The sequence below is a fragment of the Microcaecilia unicolor genome, chromosome 6 (genome assembly GCF_901765095.1).
Source record: "Microcaecilia unicolor chromosome 6, aMicUni1.1, whole genome shotgun sequence".
In the NCBI taxonomy this organism is placed as follows: Eukaryota; Metazoa; Chordata; class Amphibia; order Gymnophiona; family Siphonopidae; genus Microcaecilia; species Microcaecilia unicolor.
Genome location: NC_044036.1, coordinates 317,631,448 through 317,643,912, shown reverse-complemented (window position 1 = coordinate 317,643,912; position 12,465 = coordinate 317,631,448). Strand labels below are relative to the sequence as shown.

The 12,465-nt window shown below is 44.6% G+C and overlaps 1 protein-coding gene across 2 annotated transcripts in view; it reads right to left on the bottom strand.

Moving 5' to 3' along the window:
• Positions 1 to 12,465, bottom strand: part of GRB2 (growth factor receptor bound protein 2) — a 73,054-nt gene that overhangs the window by 56,451 nt on the left and 4,138 nt on the right. For both annotated transcript variants that reach the window (XM_030208283.1, XM_030208284.1), the window contains exon 2: positions 11,466 to 11,795. In XM_030208283.1, the coding sequence (XP_030064143.1) occupies positions 11,466 to 11,543 (78 nt within the window). In that variant the 5' untranslated portion in view covers positions 11,544 to 11,795. The remainder of the gene's footprint in view (positions 1 to 11,465; positions 11,796 to 12,465) is intronic.

Here is a 12,465-nt window from a genome sequence, read left to right as displayed (position 1 = left end):
CTCTGCTGCACGTCTTATATTCTGCCAGAACCGATATACTCATATCACCCCTCTGCTCAGGTCACTTCACTGGCTTCCAATCAGATACTGCATTCAGTTCAAGCCTCTCCTTCTTACCTACAAACGCACTCAGTCTGCTGCCCCTCACTACCTCTGTACCCTCATCTCCCCTTACGTTCCCGCCCGAAACCTCCGTTCACAGGACAAATCCCTCCTCTCATTACCCTTCTCCACCACCACCACCGCCAACTACAGGCTCCGCTCATTCTGCCTCGCCTCACCCTATGCTTGGAACAACCTTCCCGAGTCCTTACGCCAAGCCCCCTCCCTGCCCATCTTCAAGTCTTTGCTTAAAGCCCACCTCTTCAATGCTGCGTTCGGCACCTAACTCTTCCTCTCAGGAATTCCAGACTGCCCCAATGTGTCTGCCCCTATCGGTCTGACTGTTCACGTGTCCTTTAGATTGTAAGCTCTTTGAGCAGGGATTGTCCTTCTATGTTAAATTGTACAGCGCTGCGCAACCCTAGTAGCACTTTATAAATGTTAAGTAGTAGTAGTAGTAGTATGTGAACAATCAGGGATAGCAAGGGATACTGCCCCTTGAGTCAGGAGGCAGTGCAGATGTGGCAGTGGGCAATCCTTCATGGAATGGTACTCTAGGCCACATGCCTGACAGACTTAGAAGGTTTTACAACCACATGAATGGTCTCTCAAAACGGGCATAGCCCGCAAGATCTTCACAGAGTGGGGCACCCCCTCGATGGATCTTTGTGCCATTCATCTCAACAGATTTCCTCAGTTCTGTTCCAGACTCAAATCACATGGCAGACTAGTGTCCGATGCCCGTCTCCTACATTGAAAGGGGGAGGGGGTCGGTCTTCCATATGCATGCCCTCCAATACCCATAAATGGCCTGTTATCACAATTTTTTACAAAAGTCAATTAGGTTACCATATCCTTAGAAGTGGATGAGTAACCTAGTATCAGGCTTCACATCTAGAGGTGCCTGGTTCAAATCTCACTGCTGCTCCTTGTGATCTTGGGCAAGTCAATTAACCCTCCTCCATCGACCCAGGTACAAAATTAAATTGTGAGCCCTCTAGGGACAGAGGAATATCTAGTGTACCTGAATTGTAACTCACCTTGAGCTACTACTGAAAAAGTGTGAGCAAAATCCAAATAAATAGTATGGGTAAATTGTACAATATAACATATACTAAATAGATAAGGGATTTTAAATGAAGCTAGGCATCAAACTGTATTAAATAAGTTGAGGCTACCTTCATCAGGACATGCTAGGGTAAAATGTCTGGATGCCATAAATGACTACTTTATGCAGTATGGCGATAGAACCGATGAGGGGCTCTGGATCTAGTGCTATTAATAAAAGTGTCAATTAAATTTGACAATCACTCAGGGTTGGATGCAAAGTCAGACTGCTACAGTAGCATTCAATTAAAAAAAATAAATGATAAAATTAGAGGGGAAAAAAATCTAAAAAGAGAAGTTGCCACAGTCAAAAGTTTACATGTGGCCACTATTCTAAAATACCATTGATGGTGGCCAAACAAGTAGAAAAGACTCAAAGCTAGAAGGATGCTTGGGTGTATAGGGAGAGTAATGGACAGTAGATAAAGGAGGTGATGATGTCTTAGTACAAGACTCTGGTGAGACCTCATTTAGAATATTGTGTACAATTCTGGAGACCGCACTTTCAAAAAGATTTTATAAAACAGGATAGAGTTGGTCTAGATGGTGACTACTAAAATGGTTAGTGGTCTTTGTCATAAAGTGTATGAGGACAGAAAGATCTTATTGTATGCGTACTTTGGAAGAAAGATGGGAGAGGTAAGTTATGACAGAAACAGTCGAATAGCTACATGGCATAAATGCAAAGGGGGCAAGTCTTTCACTTGAAAGGAGAGGACATAGGATGAGGGTGAAAGGGGACCGATTCAGAAGTAACCTGAGGAAATACTACTTCATGGAAAGGATGGTAAACCTGTGGAATGGCCTCTCCCAGTGGAGGAGACAAAAAAACAGTATTTGAATTCAAGAAAGCTTCCGACAAGTACATAGGATCACTAACAGGCAGATGATCAAAAGCTCCGCGCTGTTCCAAACAGCGCTCTAAAATAGCGCTGGAACAGCGCGGGGCGCTATTAGACCTATGATCAGAGATAATGCATGCAAATTTAAGCAGCGCACTTATCTCTGATCATGGGGTAGAAGTGCGGGAGAATTGTGCCTGAGCATGTGCTCAGCACAATTCTCCCGCACTTGTTTGACAGGCCTGGGCTGTCAAAAGCCAAACCTGTCAAACACAGGGGCTGGAGGTCCATGGAACCAGCAGGCCCTGACTACTCCTGCCCCGAGCAATGGGGGCTGGAGGTCTGGCAGACTTCCGGTCCCCCCGATAATTCCCCCCCCCCCCCAGGTTCAGGGAGGGCTGGAGATCCGGTGGGTCTCCAGCCCCCAAACCCCCGGAAAATGCTCCCTGGTGGTCCAGTGGCTGCCGGCCAACCCCCCCCCCCCCCCTTCCCAGCGAGCGACCCGGGGGGGGGGGGCTGGAGGTCCGGTGGACCTCAAGACCACCCCAACTTCCCCCCCCCCCAGCGTTGTCAGTTGAATCCCTAGTGGTCCAGCGTGAAAAAGAACCCCCTCACGGCCCCCCCTACCTTTGTTGGAGGAGGGAGGTAGCCTGCCTCCCTCCTTATCCTTGGGTTGATGCCGCCGCAAAATGGTGGCACCCAGCCCCTCCCAGTGCATTCTGGGATGCGCTGGGCGGGGCTATAGACCATATAAGGGAGCAAATCCCTTATATGGTCTGTAGCCCCGCCCAGCCCATCCTCATAATGCTTTGGTTTTTCTTTTTTTTTTTCATTCTTTGGGTATGCCACTCACCAGTTTGAAGTACACAGATAAGGTGGTAAATCAAGACTAAAAATGATTTTTCATGGTCCAGTGGACAAGACAGAATTGAGGAGTGCTGAACCAAAAAGTAAGGAGACCATCTTCAGGTTAACAGTGAAAGCACACAGCTTGGAAACTCAGAAATTAAAGGAATACTAGAGAAACCAAATGATAGAAATTGTAATCAATAACACTAAAAAAAAATAACATTCCTGTGAACAACTTTTTCATCCTGCCCAGTATTAGCGGCCCCAGTGCAGGGACTATTCACCTGAGAAGTTGCAGGAGCAGCCAGTGGCCACCCTCTTTCCTCGAACCGTGCTGTGTCACAGAGGGTGATAGCTGAAATTTATGCCAGATATTGATGAACCTCCAAAGTTTGTTTCCACTATACTTTATGTTAAAATACTAGATTTCTGTAATTCAGAAACATGAATAAGATCATGTAATCCACAAAAATGTGGACCACTGTTCTGGTGGCTATGCTTTACAAGCACCCAGAAGTCTGCCTTGAGGGCAGCAGTCCAGCATGCTCTTTGCCAGATAACTTCTGCTATTAGCTGCTTGAGACAGCAGCCTCTGGAACAGAGTTTTGCTGACTTGTGCCCAATCTGTAGCTGATGCCGTTTGAAAAGAGGAAGTCACTTACTCACTCTTGTTTGCTCCGCAGTCTGGTTTTGCTACCATGCTAAGTTCCTGTTTGAATTACCCAGTAAAACCCCCAGTGGTCTGCCATTTCCTTTTCACCCTGAATCTACCACTGTATAAAAAATATTCTTGTCAAGATGAAGAAAGTTCATGGGAGAGACCTAGCCCATCTCACCCAGCCTACTACAGAAGCAGCAGCAGTGAAGATACAATCTTTTGCAAATTTGGAGAGGCTGGTAGATACAGAAACAAGAAAATAATCACATTAGAGGGCCTGGGTAATGATGGATGAAAATGAGTAGACAGAGAAATATAAAGCAAAGATTGTTTTACTACATGACGGAGTTGCCACTAGCACTAAATCAGTTTCCAATGGGCAAACTCCTATACATTATAATTGTTTTGTTTATAATAAGAGACAGTATATCTTGTAGGAGGTCTCTCTTGCCATGCAAACGTTATCAGCTTAGGCAAACAATTAGAACTAGAGTTGAAGGATTTACTTACCAATGTGATAAGCCAGTCAAAATGCTCTCCCTCAAGTACAGCAACAAAATACCTCTTGGGGTGAGCACCAGGAATACAGAAGACAAGGTGTGGAGTAAGCCACTATATTTTATGCAGCACTGCCTGGACACCATAATGGCTTCTGGCACTGTTTGCTCCACTCTTTCCCAAAAACCCTAATTTGCACCCTGCTTTGTGGTTATCCTATCAATATCAAAATCATTGCACAGATCCAAAACCAAGGGGGCCTTTTACAAAGGCGGGCTAGCGTTTTTAGTACGTGCTAAAAATAGGAACGTGCCAAACACCATAGATGCCAATGTATTCCTATGGGCGTCTTTAGCGTTTAGTGCGTGCCTTTTATTGTGTGCTAAAAACGCTAGCGTTCCTTAGTAAAAGACCCCCTAAGCCTGTTATCAATCAGTTGTGATCCCCACTCTACTAAATGAAGCCGAGGTATTGACAACCTGAGGAAGGCATCTCAAAATTTTAGAGAATCAAACTACAATCATAAAAAGTGTCCTTTTGCATGGAAAAATTTGGACGCGGCCCAGCTCAGTCCAGGTCACCAGATTGAACATGGCCCCAAAAGCCTGGACTGTGGGTGAGATTCAGTGGGTAGGGGTCAGGAGAGAGCACGTCAGAGGTGATGTACTGGCATTGGCGCAGTATTTGATGGGAATGAAGTGGCAAACTGGCTACTTCGTGCCGTGTGGCTGGTTTGTGACCATGGGTCGCAGTATTTGATGTCTGTCAGGTGAGAAGGAGAACATGGAAGTGCACAGCATCTTGCCTGCTTCCCTGCTATGGTCGGACATAGGTTCTCCTGCCCACCACCCACTTTTGTGTATGTGATGTATATGATGAGTTAGCAACAACAAAAGCCTTAGACAATTTATATTTCTGGATTGCAGATATTGGGATTGTTTTGCAAAGCTGTGGCAGTCAGCGGTCAGTGCCTGACCCTATTGGGAAAGAAAAAGAGTTAAAGGCAGTTTTGTGTGGAGCCTTGCTAGGGTTGTGGCAAGGACACTGTAGAGCTGGAAGCATGGTCCACCGAATGTACAAACTGGAGTAAGAGGCAGGGCATGACATAAATACATAAGTGTTGCCATACTGGGACAGACCGAAGGTCCATCAAGCGCAGTATCCTGTTTCCAACAGTGGCCAATCCAGGTCACAAGTACCTGGCAAGATCCCAAAACAGTACAGTACATTTTATGCTGCTTATCACAGAAATAAGCAGTGGATTTTCCCAAGTCCATTTTAATAATGGCTTATGGACTTTTCTTTTAGGAAGCTACACAAACCTTTTTTAAACTCCGCTACGCTAACTGCTTTTACCACATTCTCTGACAACAAATTCCAGACTTTAATTACACGCCGAGTGAAGAAATATTTTCTCTGATTCATTTTAAATTTACTACTTTGCAGCTTTATTATGTGCCCCCTAGTCCTAGTATTTTTGGAAAGTGAACAAGCGATTCAAATCTACCCGTTCCACTCCATTCAGTATTTTATATTCCTCTATCATATCTCCCCTCAGCCATCTTTTCTCCAAGCTAAAGAGCCCAAGCTGTTTCAGCCTTTCCTCATAGGGAAGTTGTCCCATCCCATTTATCACTTTTGTCACCCTTCTCTATCTATACCTTTTCTAATTCCACTATAACTGAGATGCAGTCACCAGAATTGCACACAGTATTCAAGGTGCGACCGTACCATGGAGTGATACAAAGGCATAGTAACTTCCTCGTTTTTATTTTCCATTCCTTTCCTAATACCCGACATGTAGGAATAATGTGATAGTCAGCAACTAACTTCCAAGAGTGATCAGAAGGTGGGGGGGGGGGGGGGGGGGGGGGGAGAGCAACTTTTGCTCAGCTTTACAAATGTACAAATAAAGCTGTGGGTAGTATTATCCTCAAATTGGAGGTATTTGTGCAATTGTAGGAAACATGAATGTTGGGGGAGGGGGGGAGAAAAGAAGCAAGGGAGTTGGGAAGGGCATCTCAGATGCCTATGTTAACACAACCAAAGTTATCACATCACCCGATATTAGCTTTGCTTGGATGCCTCACTTAGCTTCTACAAGTAAACTATTTTCCTACCTCAGTGAAGGTTACACAGATTGGGGGGGGGCCCGAGAGCACATCAAGGCCAGCACGAATGAGTACATCAACATGAGCGACTGCTGGCCAGGACTGCTCTAAGTACAGTAATATACTACAAGGACCACAGTATTTTGAAAGCCCATGACAGCAAAAGGAGGCAAAAAAAAACAAAAAGCAGTACAAATAACATGCTACAGATTCAACTCAGGACCACCATCCTGCTTGAAAACACATGCCCAATCTGCAACAGACTGATTCAAAAATTGGCTTCAGACACCCCGAGAGCCACATAATCAAGACAATTATGGAAAATTAACTTCAACTGCAAGTAAGTACCAAGAATGGTGACGGTAGTACAGCCTTCTAAAGCAGAGGGTTATCAACTCAATCCTCAGGACACACCCAGTCAGTTAGGTTTTCAAGATATCCACAATGAATACACATGAGAAATTTTCATGCACTGCCTCCACTGTATGCATGTTCAGTGTGGATATCTTGAAAACCTGACTGGCTGGGTGTATCCTGAGGACTGACTTGAGAACTCCCATTCTAGAGACACACGGGGGGGAAAAACATGCACAATGACTGCAAACTAAATTGTCAGCAGATTTAGAACCCAGACTCCTCTGAAATTAACCTCTGTGTAAATACATGCTACGGTCTAGCCGGAGAATTTTATTTATTTGTTGCATTTGTATCCCACATTTCCCCACCTATTTGCAGGCTCAATGTGGCTTACGTAGTACTGTGATGGCGATCGCCAGTTCCGGTAAGAGAAATACAGAGTGGTCCAGTGTTGATGTTCACAGATGACAGAGTATTTTAAGTGATCAAGGAGAGAGAGAGTTTTAAGAAGCAAAACAAGAGGAGCCCAATTTCCTTGCTTAAACCAACTTTGAAACATAACTGAATTGTCTAACACCAAAGACCAAAGTAATTCATACAAGAGCTGAAAATCAGTGCTGGCTTAAAGACTTTACTTCTATTCAAAGTTAAAAAGAACAAATATATAAAAATCAGCTGATATGAATACTAACCTCACTTGACTTACCTACTGCTAGATTCTAGAACCAAAGAGTATGAGCACAGGAAAGGACCAAACTTAGCAATTGGAGACTCAACCCCCCCACCATCCCCCTGTTTATACCATAAACACTTCAATTTCTCATCAATGTCACCAGATGGCCTGGAAGTAGATTACATATTCAGCATGGAAAATATTGAACATGACATATCCTTTCAGAGGAAACAAGCCACCCTTGCTTCAGATAAGATCTGTTTGTTTTTCCTAAAGTTAATTTTTTAATTACTCACACAATTTCTGAAGCTTTATCCAGAAACTGCCACAAAGCAGTAGAGACAATTTCTAGTGATGGCAGAAAGTTGCAGCGACAACAACAAATAAAAACACTTCTGTCAACTTTGTATTATCCAAGTTAAAAATACGTCTATAGCCAATGGAAATCAGAAAAATTAGATTTTATAACAGAACAACTATCAGCATTTTGAAGACCAGAAATGTTGCCAGCTGGAACGAAAAGCCAGCCTAATAAGAGGAACAAGGGGGACCCCCCCCCCCCCCCAACAAGGATCAATACTACTACTTAACATTTCTAAAGCGCTACTAGGGTTACGTAGCGCTGTACAATTTACATAGAGGGACAGTCCCTGCTCAAAGAGCTTACAATCTAGAAGACAAGTGAACGGTCAAATTGGGGCAGTCTGGATTTACTGAACGTTAAGAGTTAGGTGCCGAACGCAGCAATGAAGAGGTGGGTTTTAAGCAGAGACTTGAAGATGGGCAAGGAGGGGGCTTGGCGTATGGGCTCAGGAAGGTTGTTCCAAGCATAGGGTGAGGCGAAGCAGAATGAGCGGAGCCTGGAGTTGGCGATGGTGGAGAAGGGTACAGAGAGGAGGGATTTGTCCTGTGAACAGAGGTTTCGGGCGGGAACGTAAGGGGAGATGAGGGTAGAAAGGTAGCGAGGGGCAGCAGACTGAGTGCATTTGTAGGTAAGAAGGAGAATCTTGAATTGAATGCGGTATCTGATTGGAAGCCAGTGAAGTGACCTGACTTCATCAATGAGGATGAGTTGTCTTTATGTGGATTGTGCATCGCTGTGAGAGGCAGTTGAACTCAATTTCCCCACAGAGGAAAGGGTAGCAGAAACAGTACCACAGGGCACCAGACTATTTTGTGTCAGCATATTACAAACATGATCCTCTGTCACGGAAACAGAGCAAATATCTTTACCGATCTAAGGTGCTGGTTGAAAAATCAGCTCATCTTCCTTGAACAATACTCAATATCAACAATGCATTAACCTAGCAGGCAGGAGTGTGTCACAGTCATAATCTGAACCATGCTGGTTGCAAGTTACAAGAATATCTAACAAATGAAACACACAGCCCCAAAAGTTACAGAATAAAGCTAAGAACATCTAACAAATGAAACACACAGCCCCAAAAGTTACAGAATAAAGCTAAGAACATGTAATATACAGGTATGCTTTTGACCAGGGAAGCTCAAATGCTAAATTACATTTGCTTGCATTTGTAGCCTTTTAGTTTTTACAATGCACTTATAAAGCAAACTACCAAAAGGTCTGAAAAATTAATGCCCCTTGAATCTCTACACAAAATTTACTGCACAGCTTTCCCAATGAGCTGTTTTAGAGAACTCAGTTAGAGGACCAGTAACTTCATTTGGAAACAAGCCACAAGATGACTAACAAGCAGCTAATGGCTACAGTTCAATTGCTACTCAATCAGGAGCAGCAGTGGGTACAGATATGGTAGCATGACATCATAAGAATTTTTGCTGAAATCGCATTCAGAAAATGTGCACGTTACCTTTCCATGCATAAGCCATCTATATTACTAATGCCATCTTTAGATGAAATTCCAGTATTACACAATGCTTTATGCAAGCTCTCTATGCTACACTTCCGTTTACATACATCATAGGACTGTACTGAAAAAAAAAAGCTACAGTCCACAAATTACTGTTTCAATTATACAAATGAAAAATGTACTAATAAATGCAAAAAAAAAAAAAAAGCCCATTACTTTCATGTTACAGTGGTAATTGTTAATTGCAGACAATGCCCAAGTCAGTCAAACAAATGCACTTTAAAAAATTTTTTGTAATAAGTATACACAGCGCTGCAATTCTGATTAAAGCTTTTTTTTGGGGTGTTATGTAAATATTGCTTCCATTTGAACTGCTATAAATATAGCCTTGGGGCCTGTCACAATGATTACAATGAAGCAGCAAAGACTTCACCAGTTCTTTTGTGCAGTCACTAGAATCACAGCAGAACTGCTGGAAAATAAAAGGGGTGTGATCACTTCAGTTAACATCTCAAAACAAGAAATTTGCTTTCATTCAACAAACAGCAATGGATTAACTGACTGCCAATTTCTAGTTAGAATGCTAGTATGATATACAATTTGCACTCTTTGTAGGGTGAAAAGCTTGACAATATTTTCTAGCTCTTGGGAACAGCCTTCAAATTTTTTTAATCAGTTCTATTTTGGCACCAAATTTATCATAGGAAAAAGACAAGTTTTAAAGCAGATCTAGTTTCCCCTCATTCATTAACTAAATTTCATAGTTACATACATTTTATACCGTACTGGGGGGGGGGGGGGGGGGGGTTGTTCTTCTACAAAGGCAGGCTGGCATTATGTTTATTCCGCACTTGATATACCACCTTTCTACAGATACAGTCAAAGTGGTTTATATATACTATTAGCTTACGCTAAACGTCGAGACGTTCATAGGAGTATGATGGGTGTCTCAGTGTTTAGCAGAAGCTGATTTTTAGCACGGCTTTGTAAGAGACCCCCTATATTTTAACTGAACAAAGTTAAATGCGTCAAAACACATAAGCTTCTAAATATTACAGTCCAGTGAGCTATATAACCAGCCTTGTGATTTTTTGCTACAACTCCTGGAATGGATAAAAAGTTACACACATATTTCAGATACACAGAATACGAAGGCAGGGCTGGCTCAAGGCTAACTGGTAGAGAAATTGAAAGTTGTGTTCCTTTTCTTTGCTCAAGCAAAGTGCCCTCTTTTCTTCCTTCGCTCTGCCCAGCATGTCTCCACCCCCTCCCCTATAATATGAAAGGTGTAAGCAAAGGAGAGCCTATATAGCAGTGTGACATAAGCTGCACACCCCAAAAGCTGGCCCTGCCCTGAAATAGCCAAGAGCAAGCAGTCCATGGACCCCCAAAATCATTTTTTTCATTCAAGTACCTTTAAATGGTCACTTCCTGACAGCAAATGACTCTGGATCATTGGTACCCAGATCAATTTCTCATAATTGATTTCCAGGGATAAGCGATGGGTTTCCCCCCAATACCATCTTTATGATTCAACTTTACCTCCATAAATTTGACTTTATATTAACTGCTTCAATCTGCAGGCCAGTGGCGTAGCTACGTGGGGCCCGAGGGGGCCTGGGCCCCTGCAGATTCGCCCCTGGCCCCCTGCCGATGACCCCCCTCCCGCCACCAACCCTCCCCCACCATCACCGCCCGCGCATGATTTACCTTGTTTGCTGGCGGGGATCCCCAAACCCCGCCAGCCAACAGTGTTCTTCAGCGCCGGAGTTAGTAGACTCCGGCGCCTTCATTCAAGGGAGTTCGTCTGAAGGATCAGCTGGTTTTGATGCCTTACGTCCTGCACCGTGCATGTAGCCCCGTGCAGGACGTAAATGCGTCAAAACCAGCTGATCCTTCAGACGAACTTCCTTGAATGAAGGCGCCGGAGTCTACTAACTCCGGCGCTGAAGAACACTCTTGGCTGGCGGGGTTTGGGGATCCCCGCCAGCAAACAAGGTACTTCATGGGGCGGACGGCGGGGGAGGGTTGGTAGCGGGAGGGGGGTTTAGGAGTGTCGGCGCGATCGAGCGGGGGAAGGGGGGGGTCGCCGGCTTAACAGTGCCCCCCCACCTGCAGGCTGGTTAGTCCCATGGGCTGCCCTGTTAACCATTCCACTCACAGGAATACTTATTTTCAGCACCAGTGAAAATAAAATCTTTAATGGGTATCCATCATGTAATTCTCTTTTTCAATCTATGACACACTGTACAAACAATTTTTCATCAATCAGCTTCCCATCAGCTAAGCCAATGGTAAACGAAGACATGCAGGGCAACTTACATTTTATAGCATGAACCCCGAGGATAATTATATATACAGGAATCACAGTTCAAAGAATACACCGCACAGAAGACAGGCAAATGTAAGGAGGAGCAAAAAGGGCAGGGCGCTTACCTTTAGGACATCTCCCCTTTTGAAGCTCAGCTCATCATCTGCAGTGGCTTTGAAATCGTATTTTGCCACGGCTTCCATGCTCAGCCCTTTTACTGTTTCTAAGAATCACTAAGGTCCCTTCGGCCGCCGAACAAGATCCTGGGTAGGGGGGGAAGTGGAGGAAGAGAGAGGGGGGGATCTCTTCCTCCCCGCAGCCTTGCCCGATCCTGCAATTCTCTGCACTCAAGGAGGCACCGGGTTACGCCTACTCTTCGCGGGTCTGGCTCCTGCTGCTCGATCGCTGCGTTTGTGGGAAATGTACAGGCACATGCGACAAATCTATGATCCGTCCTGGAAGGAAAGAAGGCAGCGATCAGAGAGTGTGGCTGAGTAGTTTAACGTCACTACTGAAATCACTTTTAGATTTAAGAAGCTCCGGCTGGCGGCACAGTGCTCGACCCCCCTCCACCGCAGCGAGGGACTCAAAAGATTGCCAGGCTGCAACTCCCCAACTCTCCCAGGCTCAGGCAGGAAATTTGTACTGACAGCTGAGGCAGCCAATGGGCAAAGAGTGACCTGCAATCAGGCGCACACACTTCCCTTTTCTAATCTACAAGCAGAGCACCCAGAAGGGCTCAGATCTCTGAATAGCCTTGTGCCTCGCCTCTCAATCCCTTCCCCAACACCCAAATCATACATCTCTCATAACCTCCACGCTGACAAAAAGCCAGGTATGAAACTCTCAAGGGAGGAATAAACTGTTTCCTCATTCAATGAAAAATCCCACCAAAATGATCAGACACAACACCACCCATCTGAGTAGGGAGGAGACTGAGCCCATCGTTCCTTCCTAGCAATGACTGCAAACTACCCACCCATAGAAAACGTCTCCTAAGTCTTTCCGCTCCCTCCCCCCACCCAGGCAATGAGAAAGGATAGAATAAGAGGGGAGCAGCTGCTTCCATTGCCTCAGCGAGTGCAGCAGCCCAAATCAAAAGATTACTATTGAATTTTGTAAAAC